The sequence below is a fragment of the Panthera leo genome, chromosome D2 (genome assembly GCF_018350215.1).
Source record: "Panthera leo isolate Ple1 chromosome D2, P.leo_Ple1_pat1.1, whole genome shotgun sequence".
Taxonomy (NCBI): Eukaryota; Metazoa; Chordata; class Mammalia; order Carnivora; family Felidae; genus Panthera; species Panthera leo.
Genome location: NC_056689.1, coordinates 56,524,947 through 56,548,961, shown reverse-complemented (window position 1 = coordinate 56,548,961; position 24,015 = coordinate 56,524,947). Strand labels below are relative to the sequence as shown.

The 24,015-nt window shown below is 46.0% G+C and overlaps 1 protein-coding gene across 3 annotated transcripts in view; it reads left to right on the top strand.

The window, feature by feature from the left end:
- CRTAC1 (cartilage acidic protein 1) overlaps positions 1-24,015 on the top strand; it is a 157,085-nt gene that overhangs the window by 3,018 nt on the left and 130,052 nt on the right. For all 3 annotated transcript variants that reach the window (XM_042908092.1, XM_042908090.1, XM_042908091.1), the window contains exon 2: positions 15,212-15,411. In XM_042908092.1, the coding sequence (XP_042764026.1) occupies positions 15,212-15,411 (200 nt within the window). The remainder of the gene's footprint in view (positions 1-15,211; positions 15,412-24,015) is intronic.

The window sequence follows — 24,015 nt, the reverse complement described above, 5'->3', positions numbered from 1 at the left end:
CCCAAGTCAAAGCTCTTCCTTTCTTTCACAAAGGCGTGCTGGAGTAGGGTCTCCCTGTCCTGCATCATACCACTGCCGCTGACACCTCCATTACTCAGATACTGGGTGGAGTGGAGAGTTCCCAACAGTTATTTGCCCATTTCCCCATCTTTGCTGCTCCCAGCTCAAGGTCAGAGTGCTAGGATGCTCTATTTTTGCAAAATCCTCGTATTAGGGCTTCTTGGGTGACCTGGAAGATGCTACCATTTCCACTGCCCTTTTTCTGTTCTGTAAGTCTGACTGTTGACATCTGAGCTGGGCCCCGGGAAGGAGGTTTGCTGAGTAGCCTGTGGGCCGCCCCTCCATTTCCTCTCCCCACCCCGTTCCTTTGTACACTGCATGGAGCTCCTCTGGGTTCCTCCCAGAGCCTCAGCAGACTTGGTGGCGACCCTCGGAAGGAACTAGTGCCTGCCAAGCCCCAGAATTCTGAGAGCCAGATCCTCTTCTGTCCCTAAAGCTCACCCAAGGGATGCTTGTTGCCAGGGAAGATGCTTGAGTTTCCTCTTCTCCTCCAGGCTCACAGGCAAGTTGGGTCTTAGTCTTCAAGGGGGGAGGGAGGTAGTAAGATTACGTGGACCACCAGACAGCAACAGCCCCTCCTTTAAGAAGTGGGGTTCTAAGAGACCGTGCTTGAGATCCACGCCAGCTCCCGGCTCTAGCTGAAGAAATGTGCCTGCATTCCCAAGGCTTGGTCTAATCTGGATAAGGAGAGGAATATAATTACGTAAAATATGGCTGTAGCATAGGATCTCTAGATTTTGGTTTAATGGAGGAGAGGACATAGAGTTTGAGAAGTGGCATTAGACCCTGAGAAATCAAGAAGCCACTCGTTTTGCGAGCCCCACTGGATGGCTGACCCTTACCTTACTCTCATTGGGAAGGCAATCCGTGGAGTAGAAAGGACACAGGCTTAGGATCTGGCTCCCACACTTACTGGCTTAGAGACTTTGGACAAACTGCTTAACCTCTGCATGCCTCAGTTTCCTCCTCTGCAAAATGGTGAAGATGGCAGCCCTGTGATGAGGGTAGGATAGACAGTGAAGAGCAAGGAAGATAGTCTCTAACATGCCTCTGCCCTCAGTAAGACATAAAAAGGTATTCAGCTGGAAGGGGATATTGTTGTGGGATCACTGGGAACCACACCGAGGCCTCCTTTTCCAAGCAAGCGAGGCCAAGTGTCCAGGTTTGCATATCAGCCCTCTGCTCACAGCAACATCTGGGCTGATGGACAAGGCCTTCCTGGCAGGGCTCCCTCCTTGCCTTCTTCCTTCCCCCACCTTGGGGCTTCGTTTGGGGATTCTGCCATACTTGGGGAAAAGAAATTTTACAGGTCCCAGGATAATTCTGAATGTGATGAAGGGCCCTGAGCTATTGATTCCTAAGGAAGGATCTTTGTGCTGGGAGAAGCCTTCCCCGAGCCCAGTGATTTAAGAGTGCTGACAAATCTGTGCTCACCGAGCCTCCTGCAGGCTGCAGATACAGGCTTCCAGGCCAGCCGGGGCTCTGCGAGGGATTTCTGGGGAGCCTGGCTGGTTGCTTAGGGGACATAAACCTGTGAACTCTCCTTAGGAAAAAGTATGAAATCAATTGGCTTATTATCACACCCAACACACCCTGGACCACTTAGGGCAGTTAAGAAATGAGAAGCAGCAAAGGACTTGGAGGCTGTATTTGAAAACCATACAGAAAGGTGTGAAGCGTTTGGGGACAGGAAGTTCACACTGAACCACTCGTGATCTTGACCTTATTGAAGCTCTTCGGCACTGACTAGGAGGCCTACTTTGCCTCCCAGACATTTGGCAGTATCTGGAGATACTGGTTGTCACCACTGGGCTAGAGAGTGCTACTACCATCCAATGGGTAGAGGCCAGGGATGAGGCTAAATATCCTATAATGCATAGGACAGCCCCCCAACAAAAAAATCGGCCTAAAATGTCAGCAATGCCAGGCTGCGGAACCTGGACTGGAGCAGTGCCACACAGAATCGTAGCATGCTAGAAATGGGAGGAATTTCAGATGCGTTCTCATCCCGCTCTCCCATTTCACAGTTGAGAACACTAAGATCTAGAGAGGTAAAAAAAAACTAGCAAGGGTCCTACAGCAAGCGGGCGGCCATGCTGGTCTGGAACTCAGATCTGCTGTTTGCTGAGACCAACTTACAGACTCTCTCAAAGATGTTGTGAAGATTCACTGTGAGCTGTGAAAACACTTAGAAAATTATAAAGAGACTATTATTAATATTGCTATTATTAAGAATTTGGGAGTTTGGAAAGTTCTATTTCTGACTGTGCCACTGACTCATTGTGTAACATTGGGCGCATCATTCCCCCACCCCCAGGCCTCTCTGAGTGTGTGTGTGTGTGGATGGCGGGTGGTCTTAGCAAATGGTAAGTACATCATAATCATTATCTTTAGAGAAAAGTACAAAGATTTGCCCTTCAAAAACCCTAGGCACTTAAAAAGGAGAAGATAAAAATTTTCCTTGAAAGACATCATGTTGACTTCGTAAGAAGCAAAACGTTTTCTTCTTGGAAAAATTCCAGTACCCTGGCCCTGTAAGTTGGTTCCAGCCCAGGAAATCTGATCAACATCCGGAGGACAAACTGATAGCTCCACAAATGACAAGCGATTGGATTTGTCCCCTCTCCCTCCGGGAGGGGGGAGGTGGGAACTTCTTCACCCTTTCCTGCTCAACCCTCTTGGCACAGGGAAGTTCTGCAAAGAACTTCACTGGAGGGTTGAGAAGGCGTGTCATTAATTAGTAAAACCTTGTTTACTTAACAGACAAATTCTTAAAGATCTCTTCCAAGGGACGTTTTGACATATTACTTTAATTAGCCACAGAAGAATTGCAAGTACAGAGAGTGTATAAAATGACCCTTCCTGTTGTTTCTAGTTACTGTTATCTTTGTTTGCACCCAACAAGTACAGTGACAAGGTCATGGGAATCACCGCTGAGCTCAAGGTGTCCCGTTGACCAAGGGAGAGACTGTGGGGACTTCCACCCTAACAGCAGCCTCCACCTGCCTGGAGAGCAGCCCCCAAGTGGAGCTTCCTCCCTCGGCATCCCTTCCCTGCCTTCCTTTGATGTCTTCTTTATAAGGACCTGTTGTGCCAGGTGAATCCTGACTCAGCTGTCTGGGTAGGAAACAAGCCTGGGAGCCCCATCCCCACCTAAATGGGGAGAAAAGCTCCTTCAAGATTGATAGGAGCGGCCTCGGTTGGTGTTTTTCACTGAAGGCCCATCTCTGGTCTCGCTCTCTGTGCACTGAGGATTGGAGGTAGGCAGTCACTTGAGTCTCTCCTTAGAGGATCAAGGTTACACTCTGGTCAATCCCTGTAATCAGAGGAGCTAAGCAGACAGGCCCTTTCCGTCACCTACAGATTCGTTGTCTAAGTGACGTCGCATTCCCTTTCATCCTGGTCTCTAAGAACAGACTTTCTTGGAAATCGTAATCATGCACCTCTCCTCTGAGAAGCTATATATGTCCAAGGAGGCTTTTGCAAGTGGGGACACAAGAGTCCCTGAGAAGGAGAAATACTGCCTCGTAAGCAATGTCAAGGCAGGCACTGTGTCTTTTGTTCTTAGCCATAATAACCTCAGTGCCTGGCATGGTGCTTGGCACATGGAAGAACTCCGTGGCTGCTTGAATAAATAAGTGAATGTGGGTGGCTGTTCTGGGGCAGAGGTGACTCTTGGTATGAAAGCGGATCTCCAAACTGGCCAGTCTTCCTTCTGGCTCCTTCTTCCCAGAGGGCTCTAGAGACCTCAAGGTCCCACTGCTCAAGCAGGGGTTGAGGAGTTCAGGCAGGGCCCACCCTACAAGGTGGTGGCAGGCTCTGAGCCTTGGGCAAGGCTGAGTTTCTCCTCCTCTTTACCACCCTCCACGCGCTCACTCCCCTTCCCTCCACCTTCCCACCAGGCTGCTGCAGGGAAGCTCAGTGTAAGTATGACTTTGCTTTCAGCTGATAGAATAGATGAGAATTTGGATTTCCACTGAAGACAGACTAGGGAGGGAATCACTGCTTCACCAAAAGATTCCCAGGGGCATGCTTCTAAATAGCAAGGTCCACTAATGCATTTTAAGTGATTTAGGAAAAAAACAAAAAAACAAAAATCCCTGACCCGTAGACTCTTAGGCCTGGAAAAGAAGTCTGGAGGTCGTCCAGTGCCATGCCACTGCCCTGCCCCAGGACGCCAGTCCCCTCTGTGAAACTTTTCAGAAGCTCACTCACTTTTCAGAAGCACAGCCTACCTGTCCTGAACACTGCTGCCCCAAATCTAAATCGCTCTGTCTCATTAAAAACAATTTTTTTTTTTAATAAAATGCAAGTCTGATCATGTCTTAGCCAACGCCAAACCCTCTCCCATTGTATGACTCCAGGCTCCTGACCTTGCAGGCTCCACAGGCCACAGCTGCTGCCTCCACCTTTTCCCACACCCTGCACTCCACACCCCCGACCCTGCATTCCAGCAACAACTGCCTTTGCCTAGTGCACACAAGCCTTGATCTGTAAATCCACCTGGAATGCAGCTCCCTTGGAATCTCAGTTTTCCTTCCTTCCTTCTACCTGCCCTTCCTACCCGCCTCCCTAGACAACTCCTCCTCTTACAGGCTGCAGCTGCACGTTGTACCTGTTGCTGCTCTGAGCTTATCCCTCCGAATTGTGCCTCACCCCTGCTCAACTATAAGCTCCTGGAGGTCAGGAGCCATGCCTTAGCTGTCATTTCTGACCTGGCCCGTGGGCATCTACTGTTTGAGCATGCATGTGTATGTATATGTCAGTAAATGGAAGGGTCCTGTGTGTGGAAGGCAGTGCTGAAGAAGCCAAAGAACTCCACCAGCCTCCCTAGACAAATGAGTCACAGAAAGAAGCCTATCTCTGGAAGTCTGACAGTCCCCAGGCATTCCATTCAACTTTGGCAACTACTTCTGGAAGGGGAGTACCTGGTGGGCCTGGGCTCCACCTCCTGAACTGCATTCCTTCATTCAACATTTGTTAGCAGTAGTAATAGTGTGATTGCTGTTACCGTCACCTACCATGTACGGACTTTGTGTTTGCCAGGCACTGTGCTCAGCACTTAACAGGCATTATCTCATTTCATTTCCCGTTTCACAGACCAGGGAGTCTAAGCAATTAACAATACTTCTGAGGCACCTGCTGTGTGCCCTGTGCGTAAGGCTGGGAGACTCCATTTGTCCTCTCACTTTCGGTAACCCCGTTTCATTAGCCTGCTAGTCTCTGTGGCACCTCCTAGCCTGGGTCCCCTGAGTTTTCCTCTGGCTTTTCTGGAGCAGGACCAAGTCTGCTTCCTATCCGTGAGTGCAGCTGCAGGCAGCATGTGGTGTTTTCCCCAGGTAGAGGGAAAGAGAAGGAAACCTTATATTTTCTGGGTGCTGGGGAAGATGCATAGGACTTGGTGGCCCCTCAGGTGGGGGGCGGCGGTGGGGGGGCAGATTCCGAAAGTCTAGCATTTGGCGATGCAGAAGATGAGGACAGAGACAAGGTGGAGAGACACCCATGACTGAGGCCTCAGAACATATACTCCGTGGGGCAAGGCCTTTATTTTGTTTTCAGTTGTCTTCCCAGTGTTGGGCACAGTGCCTGATACGGTGTGGGTGTGTGGGAATATGGAATGAATAAATGAGTGAGTGACTGAGGGGCACCTCCAGCTTTCTCTCCCACTTGGGCACAGTATTTGCTTCCCAGCTGGCATCTCAGCTTCCAGCTGCACCCTCCCATGGCTTCCTCCACACCCCACTGCTACACTGGGCTTTCTAACACACCACCCCCAGCTGGGTGGTTCCCTAACCCACTCTGGCTAGTACTGCTCATGAGACCGCCTCTCTTTTCCAGCCTCCTCAGCCACCCTCCTTCCCAAAGACTGCCCTGCCCCATCCTGTGCTCCAGCCACACAGAGCCTCCTTGCACAGCACAAGCCTGCTTGTCCACGCCTCATGCCGGCCCCTCAGCCCGGGACACTTTCTCCACCTTCTCCCCTTGGCCAACTCACCACTGCCTCTCTCTTGGGCCCCCCCTGCCACTGCAGGCAATGGTGCTTGCTCCTTCCACTGCGTTCCCATCTCACTTGGTTTAAGACAAGTTTGGTATAGTGAGAGAAGGTGTCTGTCTAGTGTAGTGTCCAGAATACCAATTCTGGAGCCGGTGTGCTTAGACACAAAATCTGGCTCCACTACGTACTAGCTTTGTGACCTTAAGCAGGTTACTTAACCTCGCTGTGCCTTTGTTTCCTCATCTGTGAAATGGGGTCAGGAACAATACCTACCTCACAAGGTTACTATGAAGATTGAATGAGATCATCTGGGCGAAGGTTTAGAGTAGTGCCTGGCACCTAGTCAGTAGTTAGGTAAGTGTTCATATTACTAGCCGTTCCTCATGTGGTACTTGTTATGCAGAATTGCAGTGGAGATCTGTTTGCCTGGTGTACAGAGTCCCATGAATTAAGCTAAAGAGAGATGTGATCAGTTCGGAGATTAGAAACAGAGCTCTGACAGGCATGTGGAAGTGGGGGAGCTGAGAGGAAGGGGGTAGTTAGTATTGCCACTGTTCGGGTGAAAGACAGAGGAGCAGATCTCCGGCAGTGGGGGTGGAAAGAACGAGCAGTTTTGAGAAATATCCATGGAGCAGCATGGACGTGGTGATCCAGCAGGTGTGAGGAATGAGGAAGAAGCAAGAACCAATTATGACACCGCATTTCCAACCGGAATGACAGTGTTGGGGTTGGAAGGGGCCCAATGAGGAGCATCCCCCTTCCTTACTCAGGTTCAGAACCAACTGAGAGAGAGAAGGGGGAAGGAAGAAGGGAGGAGAGAGGCAAGCCTCAGGCAGAGATTAGAATGCCACGGTCACTACAGATACCGCTGTTTGGAAGGCCAGGCTTCAGAGTGGGGTCTGTGGGGCACCTCACTGCGGCCCTCCCTGCGGGTGGGGGAAGGACTGAGCCTGCCTGACCCACCTCAGCACTGGGCAGAGAGCAGCCTCTGCAGGGAGGCAGGTCCATAAAGGGCTCTCCTGCCCAGTTCTTGCACACTGACCGGTCTGTGAGTCCCTGCTCAGGCCCTCAGGAGGAGGAGTTGGGGGGAGAAAGGAGGCTGGGAATGCTGCACCAGCACTGGAGGTTCTCAGTCGCACCCTGTTGGTGATTTGGGCTGGACACTTCTTTGTTGTGGGGGCGGTCCTGTGCACCCTAGGAAGTTTGGCAGCAGCCCTGGCCTCTACCCACTAGATGCCAGTGGCACCGCCCTTCCCTGGTCTGACAACCAAAAATATCCCCAGACATTGACAGATACTCCAGGGAGCAGGTGGGGAAGCAAAATTGCCCCCAGTTGAGAACCCTTGCTCTAGGCAAGTGGAAGGTCTTCTGGATGGAAACTTCCGGACTGGGAAATTAATGCTTCCTCCCAACTCATGATCAGGGGATTGGGGCCTTTAAATAGGCAGTGCTAGGGGCTCCTGGGTGGCTCAGTCAGTTAAGTGTCTGACTTCAGCCCATGAGTCATGATCTTACAGTTCATGGGTTCAAGCCCTGCGTTGGGCTCTGTGCTGACAGCTCAGAGCCTGGAGCCTGCTTTGGATTCTGTGTCTCCCTTGCTCTCTGCCCCTCCCCCACTAGTGCTCTGTCTCTCTCTTTGTCTCAAAAATGAATAAAAAAGTTACAAATAAGTAAATAAATAGACAGTTCTAGAAGGCCAGGAAGGCCAGGGTGGCTTAACAGCCGGGTCCTCCACACCTTTGGGTCTGCTCTCTGCTCCTTCTCTCCTTCCTCTCCTGTCTGCTACCTCCTTAACATCTTTAACTTGTGGCTACAGCACCTACAGCACCCTATCTGTGTGGAAGCACTCCAGTCCCCCCCCGCGCCCCCCCCCCCCCCCCACCGCCGAGCTAAGTTAGGTTTCTCTTTGTGCGTCCTCCTCCATGGCACCCTTCACCCTGTACTGCAAATGTTGACTTCCTCCCTGTGACCTTAGTGCTGCCAAGCAGAATCCCAGGCTCATCGCGGGTCCACAGGGAGTGTCGCTATGGGTAAATAAACCAAGACGGCTTCTGTTGCCTCTTCTCCAAAGATGCCCTAGTTCCAAGCCCTCCTCCGTGGGACTCTGCATAGATCTGGTGGCCCAGCCTGCACAGGGCACAGTGACCCCGCAGCTGTCTTTCTCTCTGGAGCCTCTGCCCTCTTACAGTGTCTGGAAAGGGTCTGGGCTCCCTGCTCATCTCTAACATCCGAAGCATCCAGAGCTCTTTTGTAGAGTGAGACTCTGCCCTCCTACAATGTCTGGAAAGGGTCTGTGCTCTCTGCCCATTCCCAACATCTGAAGCATTCCGGGCTCTTCTTTTGTGAGATCTCGGGGTGGTGCCCTTGGCTCTTTCGATAATTGCTAAAGAACTGCTTGCCCTGAAAATTGTCCTGGAAGCCTCTCCCCACAGCTGCCTGACCCCACATCCGAGATCTAGGTTGCTTGGTTACCAGTTTTCAGACCCAATTGAGGAAAGTCCCAAGGCCGCAGAAAACTGAGTTTGGCTGCATGTGACCCCCAGCCAATGTCTAAGGACGATCTAACCTAACACTATCCGTGTGAAAGGAAGGGAAACGAGCGGTGAGCAGCGCTGCCCTGCCTGGCCCCCGGCAGGTGCTCACTCACTCACCTAACCCTTGAAACCTTGATGTGGCATATGATTCCCACCTCACAGATGAGGACACTGAAGATCTGAACAATTAAGGAACATGCCCCAGGTCCTAGTTTGTGGGGCGGGGCGGGTGTTGAGATCCAAATCCAGGTCCCTGACTCCAGGCTTTGGGTTTTTCTTTCCCTCTTTTTATCCCGCTGAGGATTGCTCAAGAAGTTTGCTTAGAGAGCTTTTTTTTTTTTTAATTATTATTACAAAGCAATTCTTCTCACTGTCTGAAACACAAGTTCTGCGATCTCTTGCCCTTGTTAAGACAGACCCCTCTCTGCCCCTGCCCGCTCCTCCCCTGCAGGCGCAGCCCATGTTCCTTATCTAGCTAGGTGCAGGTACCCTGGCCCCACTCCCCAGCCTGCCCAAGCTTTGCCTTTGCGAGTCAGCCTTGCCTCCTCCAGGCCTCTCTGCCCCTACGTCCGCCCTTTGCACTTACACGCTTAACCTACCGCTCGGCACCACTCAGTGCTGGAATACATAGTAGGCACTTAATACCCGAGCATTCAAGAAAACAAAAAAATTCAGTTCAACCTACTTTTTAATTCTATTTTTAACTTCTCCACGCTCTCCCACAAGATTCAGATGTTCACAGTGGTGTGACAGGAGGTTTCCCAAGTCAGGCATGTAAAATGTGAGGTCACTCCGGGTGCCTGCTGTGCCGCGGCTTCAGGCAGTCCCATCCCGCTCGGCTTTCCTCCCCAAACTCCGCGTCTCACGTCTTCCTTTGACATTCTCTAGCTAAGCAGGCTTTCTTAGATACTTCAACAATCTGCTGATGAATTTTGGTAGCAGAAACATTTTTCACTTTAAATCAGATTGTAGCTCACACTCCCGGATATCTGAGGACCATGCGCCTGGGGCAGTGGTTCTCAGCCCAGGCTGCCCATCAACATCATCTGGGGAGCTTCTAAAAATATACAGCACCCAAGCCCCACCTCAGACCGATGTAATCAGAACTGGGTGAAGGAGCTGGGCCACAGTGTGTTTCTAAACACTGCCCAGGTGATTCTGTTGGCCAGCTAGGGTTTAGAACCGTTGGTCTAGAGCCTTGCTACTAAAAGCGAAGTCTGCAGACCAGCAGCAGAGGCATCCTGTGACATTTTGTTAGAGTGCAGAAACTCGGGCCCCACCCCAGACCTACCAAATCAGAATCTGCATTTTACCAAGATCTTCAGGTGATCTGTAAGCACGTTACAGTTTGAGAAGCATTGCTTTCGGGAAAGAACAGTTTTTAAATAAGTGTTTGACAAGTTGCAAGCCATTTCTGCCGGTTCACATTATCATTTGGACATATTCCTTCCTTTGTACATTTAACAAATAATAATTGAGCACCTACTAGTACCAGGCACTATGATGGTTTTTAAGAACACATTGGCATGCATCTCTGTCTTTTTTTTTAATATATTTTTTAACGCTTATTTATTTTTGAGACAGAGCATGAACGGGGGAGGGTCAGAGAGAGGGAGACACAGAATCTGAAACAGGCTCCAGGCTCTGAGCTGTCAGCACAGAGCCCGACGCGGGGCTCGAACTCACAGACCGCGAGATCGTGACCTGAGCCGAAGTCGGCCGCTTAACCAACTGAGCCACCCAGGCGCCCCATGCATCTCTATCTTGCCTGCAAATTCCTGCCCATACCTCATTTTCTGTAAGCCTTTGATGGTAGCTATCTCTTTTCTCCTTGACCTGACCCCCCCTCCAGTTCCAACCCTTCCCCTCTTCTCACTTTTTTGCAAAAACTGGAGTCAGAATCCTTCTTTGTCACTCCATATCAAGTGTGGTAATTTAACTTCGAGCTGAAGACAGCTAGTACTTTGAGCGTATAACGATAAACTGAGCCTGCAGCCCTGTGGATTGCATAACCCTCCCTTGATTTCAGCTCCTTAGATCTGGAGACAGAGGAGAAGGTTCTGGAACTAATCTCGTACCTTCACTGTAGTGTATACCCTGGCTTCTGGCCTGGGAGCTGTGGGATAGCTGTTCCTCGCTATTCAACATGCAGTTGGTAGACTGGAGCCATTGACGTCACCTGGGAACTTGTCAGAACTAGAGAATGTTGGACCCTACTACAGATCTACCGAGTCAGAATCTGCATTTTAACAAACCCCCAGATGATTCGTATGCACATTAAAGTTGGAGAAGTACTGAAGCACTCGTATAGAACGGCGCTTCTTAAATTTTGCGACATATTATGATCACATGGGAGCTTTTAAAACTCTGATGCCCCTGCTGCAGCCGGTGCGAGTTAAGTGGGAATCTCTTGGTATGAGACCAGACATCTATATTTTGTTATTGTGCTAACATATATCGAGAGAACATAAAGTTTGCCACTTTAGCCATTTTTAAGTGTACAGGTCAGTGACACTGAGTGCGTTCACATTGTTGTGCAATATCACTATCATCCGTCTCTAAATTTGTCATCTTCCCAAACTGAAACTCTGTATCCATTAAACACGAACTCCCCGTTTCTCCTCTCCCCACCAAGCCCTGGCGGCCAGCATCCTATTTTCTGTGTCTGTGAACGTGACTACCCTGGGTACTGCATCTGAGTGGAATTATAGATTACGTATCCTTGTGACTGGCTTACTCCACTTAGCATAATGTCTTTGCAGTTTATCCATGTTGTAGCATGTGTCAGAATTCTCTTCCTTTCCAAAGGTTCTAGTATTCCATTCTATGTATAGACCACATTTTGTTTCCCCATTTGGACTCTTGGGCTGCTTCCATCTTTTGGCTATTGTGAATAATGCTGCTGTGAACATGGGTGTAGAAATATCTGTCTGAGTCCCCTCTTTTAGTTCTTTCCAGTGTAAACTCAGAAGTGGGATTGCCGGATCACATGGCAATTGTATTTGGGGCTTTTTTTGAGGCACTGCTACATAGCAGTTTTCCGCAGTAGCTGTACCGTTTTACATTCCCACCAGCCATACACAAAGGTCTTACTCCTCCACATCTTCACGAACGATTGCCATTTTCCATCTTTTTTGTTTTTTTGTTTTTTTGTTTTTTTTTTACTATAACCATCCTAATGGTATGAGTGGTCTCTTATTGTAGTTTTGATTTGCATTTCCTTAATGGTTGCTGATGTTGAGTGTCTTTTCACATATTAATTGGCCATTTGTATATCTCTTCTTTGGAGCAGTGTCTATTCAAGTCCCTTACCCATTTTTAATTGGGTTGTTTTTTTTGTTGTTGAGTTGTAGGAATTCTTTATATATTCTGGATATTAATCCCTTATCAGATGTATGATTTGCAAATATTTCTCCTGTTTGGCGGGTCACTTTTTTGCTCTGCTGATAGTGTCCTTTGATGTGCTAAAGTTTTAAATTTTGAGGTAATCCATTTTATCTGTATTTCCTTTTGTTGTGTGTACTTTTGGTGTCATGTCCAAGAAATCATTGTTGGACAACAGTATTTTTTAAAAACTCCCCCAGTAATTCTAGTATACAGCTACAGCTAAGCAGTGTTTCTCAAATTTTAACGTGCATTTGTGTCACCTAAAGTCTTATTAAAATGCATATTCTGGGGGTGCCAGGATGGCTCAGTCAGTTAAGCATCTGACTTTGGCTCAGGTCATGACCTCATGGTTCATGAGTTTGAGCCCCACGTCCAGCTCTGTGCTGTCAGCCAGAGCCTGGAGCCTACTTCAGATTCTGTGTCTCCCTCTCTCTCTGCCCTCCCCTGCTCACACACTCTCTCTCTCAAAAATAAATTAACATTAAAAAAATTTTTAATAAAAACTAAAAAATAATAAAATGCATATTCTGACTTATTAGGTCTGGCGTGGGGCCCAAGATCCTGCATGTTAACAAACTCCTGGCTGATGTTGATGCTGGTCTGGCGAGCAGTCTGTGTAGCCATGGTTTAGAGGAGCACTTCAGGGATTTCTTTCATGTGAGCCCTGAGAGTAGAAGGAGATATTTTCCAGACCTTTTCCTGAGTTTCTTCATGATAAAGTGCGTGTTCTCCCTGCACCGTGGGGGAGGCTGTCCACTGCGGGGTGATTTCAGATTCCAATCAGATGGCTGATTCCTCTCTGGCCTTGGCCCCTGTGGGTGAACTACTGTAGAATCCTGCCAAAAGCTGTTTTGTTCAAAATATGTTCAATATGCTCAGAAAAGAAAATCACACAGGTTGGTCTGAAATTTTTGGAAGGAGCTAGGGAGAAAAACTACTGAAGGTCTGCTTCTAAAAAAAAAAAAAAATCCTTTAATTCATCATAGAATTTTAGAGCTGGGAAGCACCTTTAGAGTCTATTCCAAACCTTCATTTTGGAGAAGAAAGCTGGGACCCAACAAGGCTGTGACTTGTTCAAGGTCACCAAGCAAAATAGAGGTCAACCCATAAGTGTATTACTTCTTTTTAGTCTTGCTTTAGGGTATTTATCTGGAAATGGTTAACACAGAGTAGCTACCTCTTTCATATGGCTCCTTTAATTAAAAGTTCACCTTTTCACAGAAAAGGTAAAAATCAACAGGCTGGATCAGGCTTCTTGCCTCTCGTGGCCTTCATTAGAAAATTTCTACCAGTTGCTTGTATTACCCCAATAGGGGTACCTGCCTCCCTGGTGGCAGTGACCCAAATTGCAGGAATGGTGCCCAGGAGGGACTACCTAGCTCCTAGAAGGTATACCCAATGCCACTTTCTCTTCTGTGTCCATTGAAAACCTTGTAATCTGATCACAGTACTCTTTCAATCCACTACCAATCAATTGGATCTGGCTCTCAGGTTGAAACTCATTTGCTGTCCCTATAATAGAGGTCATACCTTGAAAAGACCAGTGACCTTCAGATCCACCCTACATTTCAGCATGTCTACACTGGTTATTAAATACTCTTTAGCTTCTCATTTTTACCACCAGCTGCTCATTAATCCAATTATAAGTTTCCTTCATCCAACCAAACTTCCTGCCGAGTGGCAGAACTCTCACAGTGATGCATTTGCCTTCAGTGATTAGACAGCCCAGTAGAAGATACTGTCTTGTTCAGACATCTCTGTAATTTAGACTTGACCTCACTCTGACAGTGCAACACCCAACATGTGCCCTGTGAACAGGCTCCAAGAGCCTCCTTCCCAGGAAGGCTCACTGAGATTAGTTTCTGCCCTGCAGTTGGAGCCCTGCCCCCTGGGTCTCTCCCCGGCCTCACCAGCAAGGCATGAGAGAGGCTTCTGAATCATGTTTGACTGTGAAGGCAGTGCCTGGGCCCCTCATTTGAGTTTCTGGGTCCTGAACTGAGGCAGGCTCATTTGCTGGCAGGAGTGTCTGTCTCCTTATGGGGAGCCAGCCTCCCCATCTTCTTCATTAAGACCTCAGCCTCACTCAGCCTTGTTCTCAGCTGCCAGACGCACCAGCATGCCAGCAGGAAAAGTTCCATCAAGAAGGGGTCTGCTGCCTTCTGAAGGCAGGAAGGCCCCACTTTGCCTGCAAGACCGGACCTACAGCCTTCATGGGACTTGTTCCAGGAGGGCCTTTAGAACACTCTGAGTTCTGATTCCAGGCCTCCAGGCAGAGTCTCAGGGTGGTGCCATCTGTAGCTCACACAAAGAGGGGGTGGAGTCCTTCTACCTCCTTGGCCGTTCTCATCAGTCTCCTGGATGCATGTCACCAGCTCCCATGGCCCCAGGCTGCTCGACAACACCCTGAGTTATGTTAGAGATATAATAATGAATTATACAATGGATTATACATAATTAATTTATAATAAAACACGCACACAATGGTTTAATTTCTCCAAGTGAATGATGTACCACCCGCCAGATCCTGCTGGAATACATTCCCTAACTGACTGCTTCCTGATCTGGAGATGATGGCCAGCTGCCCTAGGGAGGGACCTTGGCCAGAGGAACCTGCCAAGTCTCAGACTCACTCCAGGCTACCTCTGGGGTATCTCCCATAGAAGGATAATCCTTCACTGCCTCTACTGTTGTTCTAGACCAGGGTACTCATGGGGGCTCGCTCCACACCTGGACTATTTGAAAGTGGTTATTTTGTACATTCCCCCAATCTTTCTTTCAGAGTATGGGAGATGCTTATATATTTATACTCGACCATTCCTTCCTTCCTTCATTCACTCAACAAGTGTGTATTGAGTGCCTATTATGTGCCAGCCCCTGTCCTTGGCTCGATGCCAGTGAGTTAGCAAAGTACAAAGATTCTTGCCCTGGTGGAGCTTACATTCTAGCAGAGGGAGACAGATGATAAATAGTAACCACAATGAATAAGTAAATTACACAGTATGTTACACAGTGAAAGGTGCTAAGAAAAAGATAAAGCAGAGCAGGATAAGTATGATCAGGGGTGATGCAGGCAGGCTGCAGTTTTAAACATGGTAGTTAGGGCAGGTCTTAGGGGAAAGTGGCAGCCTAGGAATTGCCAAGCCCTCCGTGAACAGGGGGGAAAGGTACTTATGTGCCTACTCTGGGCTGTTTGGTTATCAGAACTTGCAGTAACATTCATAACTTTTGGTTTCAGGTGTTCAGGATGTTATTGTTCCTGCTGCTGCTGCGGTTTCTGCCCCCCATTGAGGGGTCCCAGCGTGCTGAACCCATGTTCACTGCAGTCACCAGCTCGGTCCTGCCCCCTGACTATGACAGCAACCCCACCCAGCTCAACTATGGTGTGGCAGTCACCGATGTGGACCATGATGGAGATTTTGAGATCGTTGTGGCAGGGTAAGTGCCTCCTACCCTGAGTCTGACAGGTGTATTAGTCAGCTTTTGCTGTGATAAGGCTGAGTAACAACCACCAAAAGCCAGTGGCTTGCAACAACACATATTCCCACCCATAGGTCTCAGCTGGGCTCAGCTGGGGCTCTAGTATGCCATGTCCTTGCCTTTTGCTATAGCGGGGAGAAGATGGAGCATGGATGGTTTTTCAGAAAGAGAATTTGAATACTCTGCTTCAAGGCATTCTCTTCATGTTTTTAAGCTTCCTTAGTTATACAAGCATTACTTCCTTACCAGTGTAGACATCCCTACATAGGAGTGGCTTAAAGGTGACAATTATGATCGATTGGGATGCTCAAAGCTGCCTTTGCACAGTATCTTCCATAAGACCAAGAAAACATTAATTGTCCACTTCAAAGAAGGGAGGAAGATGGGAATTCAGAGTAGCTAAACATCCTCTAAAGCGTGCCTTGGTGCCCACTGTTCCCTTCTCTTCTGAGAAGCAACATTGCGTAGAAAGACAAGCATGTGATTTAGAGTCCAAATAGCTTGAGTTCATGCCCTAGATCTACAGCTTTCTAGTTGCATGACCTTAAGTCAATCCCTTACTCACTGAGATTCAGGTGTATCAGCTGGAGAAAGGGGAATAATCATAATGCTTTTTTGTCTTGAAGCCTCAATAGGGTATTGCATGTACCAGTGCATTGTCAATTCTGCCAGTAACCATGGATAGTTGTTATTTATGGATCTCTAATACATTCCAGGCACTGTGCTAAGCCTTCTTCAGAGGCATTGTTTTATTTAATCCTCCTGACAACACTATGAAGTACATATACAAGGAAAGGAAATTAGATGGTAAGCCACCTGCCCTAGTCAATGAAACAAGATGTGGATGGGTCAGGATTCGAACCCCTGGGCTTCCTAACTCTAAAGCTGCTGAACTACAGTTGTGCAAAGTTTTGTCATCACTTCAAAAATCAGCCGACCAGTGAAAACACAAGGGCATGTCAGCGTCATTCTGGGAGGCCTGAGCTTTTATGGCAGCACTGAAAAAAGTCACTGGCAGGTAACATTATTTGTAGCAGTTGCATGTAACAGTAGAAAGCACTGACCTTGGAATTGGAAGACCTGATTTTAATTCTAACAATACCACTCAATAGTTGCGAACTTCATGTAAGTTACTTAGCTATGTGGTGCCTGCTTTCCTCATCTGTATAAGGTACCTATTGAAGTCTACCCCCACCTACCACCCAGGGCAGTCGTGAGGATCAGGGGTGATGATGTATAGAAAAGACACTTTGTAAAGCACACTTCTTCTTCCATTTATTCATATCTTCTACCCTGTGAAGAGTAGAAGGTACCTGATTCTAGACCCTCCTAGAAGTCTGGATAAGTGCACCATCCAGTGGAACTTTCTGTGATGACATAGATGTTCTGTGTTGGTGCTGTCCAATATGGTGTCCATTAGCCACATGGGACTGTTGAGCACTTGAAATGTGGCTACTGTGACTGAGGAACTGAATTTTTAATTTTATGTCATTTAAACTAAATAGCCACATTTAAATTAGCACGGTTCTGGGTCTTAAGAAGGAAAAACTAAAGAGCAGAGTGTGCTAGAAAAAGGCAGGTCAGAAGTGATTGTAGTGACCCTGTTGTCTGAGTGACCTGAGTAGGGTGGGGCCAAGCAGCTTGTCTGCATTCAGTGCTGTGACAGTCCAGTGTCTCTCTGAATCAGGGAGCAGCCCACCTCATCAAATCATTCCTCCCAGAGCCATGAGTCTCTGGTTAAATGACTTCGATGCATTTCTGAAATGTTCTAGTTGGCCCTGCCTCCTGTTAGGTGACACCAGCCTCCCCTGGTAGACCCTGGGAGTGACAGAGGATGGTGGGGCAACCATCCTTCCCTCCTGCTGGACCCTCCACAAGTTGCTGCTGTGGGCATGCCCTCCCTTCACCTTGGACGCTGGCTTCAAGTGCAGCTCTCCATCACACCCATCCTTTCACGTGCATGGGTTGTACTGCGTCTCCTGAACATGCAGCTTCATTCTTTCCAAGTGCTGGGCACTCATTTCATCTTCCCTTTCAATGAAGTCCCTCTCTCTCTCTCAAGAAACCCCAGGAATTTGCTTCTGTGTCCTCTGTGGTGGGGAGGCTAGACCGTTGTTTGTAGTCAGCTTAGAGTAAACCTTGTCTAGCTTGCTGCTTCCTGTGGGTCCTATATAGCACTTGGGAGTCATCCTCTGAAAACAAAGCCCACACCATCCCGACTCTTCATCCTGAATCAGCCAGAGATCAGGGAAAGACTGTTCTCTTTAATCCCAGGGGAGGGTTGAGCCAGGTGGGCCCTGTCTGAGAAAGCTTGGGCTGCTGAGTGTTCTTCTGAAAGATGATATTGCCCACCCCCAGCAAAGGAGAAGGCTTGCATGGAGGACAGGATGGCGAAATTGGGCAGCCTCCCAGCTCCAGGTCAGGCCTTTTTTGTGGCTGTTGTGAAGCATTGTGAATTCTCAGAGCATCAGAAAGACACATTCTAATTTAAGTACCAAATACATTCCAAAGACAAATATAACTTTTTATTATCTTCAGCGTAGGATGATTTGTCACTGTCTTCTTCTTTGGACTGGATAACCAAGGGTTGACTATGCAGACATATTTAAATCAGGACCTTGGGAGGTCATTTGGTCCACCCCTTGCCTTCCAATAAGGCCACACCTATAGTTCTTGGAGGCTCCATTTATTTAAAGCCTTCCAAGAGAACATGTGCGATCTTTTTGTAATCTAGCTCAATTATTTATGTCAAGAATCTGTTTGACAAATCTGAATCCCTCATATTAGAGTTTAATAAGCCATGTCTTTTAACTTTTGTTTTGCTCTTGCCTTTGAAGATATAAACCAAGTGGTCACCATCCTTTCAAATAAAAGACAGCTAGGATCACTGCTCTGACTTTCATTCTCTGTGGACATGCCACATTTCTGGCTTTGACTCTTATTCTATTTCATCTATTCTGTACCCATAATTAACTCTGTTTCCTTCTCTATTTGATTGTAGACTCTGTCTAAGAATCATGCTGCAAGAGTTGAAATTTCAAAAAATTAAATGTGGATGCCTTTACCTGGGGCACCTGCGGTCCAGTTCATGACAGGCCCGCTCTGTATTATCTTATAGACCTTTCCACTAGCTGGTCCCTGAAGGCATTTACGTTTGCGACCCCAGGGATAATGGCTAGCTCTTCAGTTTATAAGGCGCCCTGTACCTGAACTTGTCTTAGATTTGTTGACCTTGTAGTGTGTCTGACTGGAGCCCTGTTGCTTTGAGTATTTACTCTTTCAATAGGTTTGTTTTGTTTTGCTTTTTTGGTATCCTCGTTCTGGGTATTGATGGTATTGATTTTGAGCATGTTGCTGGTGAGTTTGTGTTGTGTTTCAGTTTCTTGAGTTAATTGTGATGGAAGGCGTGTGTGCGTGCATCTGACTCTGGGAGGAGCAGAAAATGACCGCCCTTTGTTCTGCGGGGATGGGGGAGGGAAGGGGCTGGCTCTGCTCCTCTGCCACAGCTGGGCGAGTGCCTCTGCATATGGAGGGCTTATCTGCTGACCGGCAGGTGCTGATTGCGGTCTCTACACACAGTCTCCTCCCTGCGGGGTGAGGGGGGGATTTGATCACCCCCGGAGACATCCGCACACGCACAGACCATTGAGGGTCTTCAGGACTCATTCCCTGGGTAAGTAAAAAGCTCAGTAGCTTCCCCTTTCCTCAGTGGAACTAAATACCAAATCTACAGTCTCACATCGTCTAGAAAGGAATTCCTGTCGGTGTCAATCTTGCACAATTCCTTTAGAGCAGCTTTTGTTTCCTGGGATATCCCCAGAGGTCTGAGATAACCCCCCTACCCTTTCAGTTTCCAAGAGAAGTTTTGCTCAAATGGAAAGATCATAGTGGTTGTAAAGTTTAAATCACGATTTAGATCAGTTTTTCTACACAGAGCATTCATTTGATAAAACCTTAACACATTCTTCACACTTGGAAGGGTTTCATTTAAAGGGATGCTACATATCATAAAGTAGTGTTTCATTTTGTCCTTAATTTTGCAACTGTGTAAGAAAACTTTTTAATTTACTAAAGTTAATTGAATTATTTAAAAGGCAAACCGTATTCAATTACCAGATTAATCATAATCATATAGGAGATATTTTTGCCATTATAAATAATAAGAACAATGATAAAGAATGAGATATTTATCTATGATTTAACCAAAGCAATATTTATGCATTTTATTGTAAGTATATATAGATGCGTGCAGCATATATAGATATATATCATGTGTATGATAGATGGTAGATAGATAGGTAGATGTAGTATCCACATAAATATGTTTAGATACCGTAGTCTATGTGTATATATACATGTACACTTTTAACAAAATAGGAAAAAGAGTTTTGAACTTTCTGTCCTAATTGTTGCTTTGTAAAAACATTTTAATGGATTTGATCATCAGTTTTGACAACTTTAAAACATTAGGTTATTTCATTCAGTTCAGTTTATCTTTCTCTTTTAATTTAAAATATATCTTACAATTTGATAACATGTACCTGTGTTTTGTTACCAAAAAATTCACACAATATAGGTGAAAGTAAAAATTCATCTTTAGCAACCCCTGCTCCAAGCACATGCCAGTCCTCTCCCAGAATAACAGTTGTCTTGAGTTTGGTGTTTGTACTTCAAGAAATTTCTATGTTACATATATGTTCGTAAGTTACAATTATATCATTTTTGGAAGAGCCAAACAGATATGTATTGTTCCAAAACTTGCTTTTTTCACTGTACAGTATATTTATTGTTCATACATATAGATCTAGCTTATTTTTTTAAGTTGTTTAGTGTGGATATACCACATCTGTTTTCCTACCCCTCAAGTGACATTTAAGCTGTCCCTAATCCGTGACCACTGCAAACAACACTGTACTGTACATCCTTAGCCACATGTGCAAATATTTCTCTGGGATAGATACCAAGAAGCAGAGATGCTATGTAGTTTTTGGATCTTAATCAATATTGCCAAACTATTTCCAATCTCAATCTTTTTCTACTTATTCATAGCCTAGAAATAAAAAGTAAAATTGGGGATTATTGAATTCAACAGCTATTCAAGCCCCTACTATGTATACAACCCACATAGGCTCCAGGGTCTGAACTTAATCAATTTAGATCTAATAGTTCCCAGAAGGAAAAATAGGCCTATTCTACATCTGGAAAAGGAGCTGCTGCTGTTAAAAACCGGATTGAGGAACTTCAATACTTTCTGATTCAAACTGCTAAGAGGACTTCCTCTAAAGCCTTGTCTGCAAAAATATATTTCTTAAATGGTTCACCCTTAACCTCAAGATTCATTGTCGCTGGTATCATGGGAGAATGATTGTGGGGTGCCGGCTCTTCTGCTCTGGTTAAGCATGGACTACCCCTGATTTTGAATGCTAATAAGACATGAACTGGAGCAGGAACCAGGGCTTTTAAACCCATTTTTAAGACTTTTCTAAAAAGGTTACTCAGCAGTGCATGGCAGGTTTTCCAGAGATGGCTTTTTGCTGTATCTGAACTTCCTCTCCCCAGAAGCAGTGGGCAAAAATTCCACCCTATACACCAAGTCATACACTCTCCTGACAGCCTGAAGGTCTGAAGCCCCTTCACAGTTACCCTGGCTACCCGCCCCCCTCCCCTGCAGAGGGAGGTGACAGAAGGTGTGGTAGGCAGAATAATAGCTTTCCAAAGATGTTGTGTCCTAATCCCCACAACCAATGAATATGTTACCTTACATGGCAAAAAGGACTGTGCAGATGTGATTAAGACCTTGAGATAGTGAGATTATCCTAGATTATCCAAGTGAGCCCAATGTAATCACAGGGTCCTTTAAAGTGGAAAAAGGGAAGCAGAAGAGGAGGTCATAGTGTGGTGATGTGAGAAAGACTTAAACTTACCATTCCTTGCTTTGAGGATGGAGGGAGGGGGTCACAGGTCAAGGAATATGGGTAGGCTTTAGAAGCTAGAGAAGGTAAGGAGATAGATTTACCCCTAGAGCTTCTAGAAGGGAATGTAGTCCTACCAACATGTTGATCTCAACACAGACCAGTGATGTACTTCTAACATACAGAAGTGTAAGATAATCAGTTTGCATTGTTTTATGCTGCTAAGTTTGTGGTGAGTTGTTACAGCGGCAATAGGAAACTAATACATCAGATGCTTGGTGTGATTTTTTGGAGAGGAGATGGCCATCACCTCAGAGAATTTTACTAGTATTATTTTAACAATTTCATAGCAATAAAATAAATACACCACCCTCAAGCATAGTATTTAAAAGAGTAAAAGAAGTTTACCACTAACGAAAGTATGATTTTTAATCAATGACAATCCCTTGTCTTAGGAACATGTGCGATTTTAGGAAGAATCCCTAAAAAGCACACTTTGTTCCTTAGTGATCAATCACCTTAATTCACCAGGCAGTTCACTGTTGACAGCTGGTGCCTTGGATGGTTGGAGGTGGGGAGAGGGATTCAGAGCTTTCAAAGATCTCATTGCCCAGTGGTGGGACAACACACTCAAACTGGGTGAGGTCAGAGGCGACTTGCACCCCTAGAGAGACGCAAGCATTCCAGGTTCCAGGAGGTCAGCAAGAGGTCGGCCAGGGCAGAGAGCACTTCCAGGTGAGAATCACAAAGGCCTTGGAGGGGGCATACGGGTGGCATCTGGAAGGACAGGTAGCATGCCAGTCCATGTAACGAGGGGGCAATGTCCTCTCCAGGTCAAAGACAGCTTTAGGCTTACTTGGATTCTGTTGTTTGTTTGTTTTAAAAGTAATTTTTTTAAAAAAAGCATTTTAACAAAAAACTGATTTTCACATAGTGAAGAATATTTATAAAAAGCCATTCCAAAATAGTAATATCATTAAGACCCTAAAATTGCCTCTGCTGAAAAAGGCAAAGCTACTTTTAGTAGTCTGAGTTTTTCATCCATTCAGAAAGTGGATGTATGCCCTGTCTCCAGTCACTTGAAGTCTCTCCTCTCCTGTCTTCTAAGTGGTGGGCTGGGTGGAAGGCCTTCCTCACCCCACTCCAGCCTCCAGATGTCACAGGCACAGGGCAGGCTGGAGGGGCAGCCGAGCCTCCCCACCCTTACACCCCTACAGCAGCAAGGGTGCTGCTCTCTCCCTCCTCCCCCTCCCCCAAACACATCTACACTTCTCTTTGCCATTTTCACTCCCAGCATCACTTCTGCTCTGGGGAGCCTGTCTGACCCCTGCCTCCCTCTCGCATTTTTCCTCACCCCTTCTCCCCATTGCAACTGACCTGGTGAGTCATGTTCTTTCAAGAATGCTATGGTTATAACTTGATCTTCCCTCTGAAGAAGTAGTTAGTTTTGAGGTGCCGATACCTAGGAAAACATTCAATGATGTGAAAAGCTAAAATAGTCCCCAGTTGGGATTTTTGCCATGCCCTCCCCTTGTTTACCCTCAGCTGTTTTGCAGAGGGAAGTTATGAAGGGGCAGGGCGAACAACCTGCATCTTGTATTTTGCTTACAGCATCTCATTTTAAATCATCACAGCAATCCACATGACATGTAGTATTTAACTGAGCCTCCGTCACACATTTTTTTTTCACATTTTAGCATCACTAAAATTGGGATGTGACCTACAATTGGCAGCTTGCAGTAGATTGGAAGTTTTTTCTTTCCTAGAGATACATACAATAATGGTGAGTCTTATCACTGATGACACCTTAGATTTGATGAAAGCACTGTAGATAGTATTGTCTCATTTTGCACATGAGGAAACTGAGGCCCAGAGATCTGCTGAAAGTTATAGAGATGGTGAAAGATGAACTATTATTCTACATCTGCCCACGAAATTAAATGTGTTAATTATGTTGTTCAAATCATAATCTTTATTAATATTTTTTGCTCATTAACAACTGAGAGGCTTGGTTTGAAATCTCCTACTGGAGTAGTCCATTTCTTTCCGTAGCTCTGTGTTGTTTTATGTTGAGTCCATTTTATTAGGTGTAGTTTTAGAATTCTTTTTTTATTATTCAGATATAATTGACGCATAAGTTTCAGGTTTACAACATAATGACTCAATATTTGTATGTATTGCAAAATGATGACCACAATAAATCTTAAAAATTCATATATTTTGCTGGTGAATGGAGACATTATTATGAAGTGACCCCATCTATTCCTAACTATGCTTTTGGCCTAATATTATTATTATGCCCTCTAACATTTTATATTAGTTATAATATTAATGTAGTTATAATTATTACATATAATAATATATTATAATTAATATAGCTAATATTATGACTATTCCATCTTTCTTTTTGTTAGTGTTTTCCAGGAACATCTTTTTTCATCCTTTTACTTTGAACTTTCCAAAATCCTTATGTTTTAGGTGTGTTTCTTGTGTGCAGCATATATATAGCTTAAGTTTCTTTTTTTTAACTATTTAACCAAGTCTATCCTCTCACTGATGAGTTCAGTCCATTCCATTTAATGGGAACATTAATATGTTTAAACTTGTTTCTCTCATTTGTTCAATTTTCATGTGTGCAATGCTTCTTTTC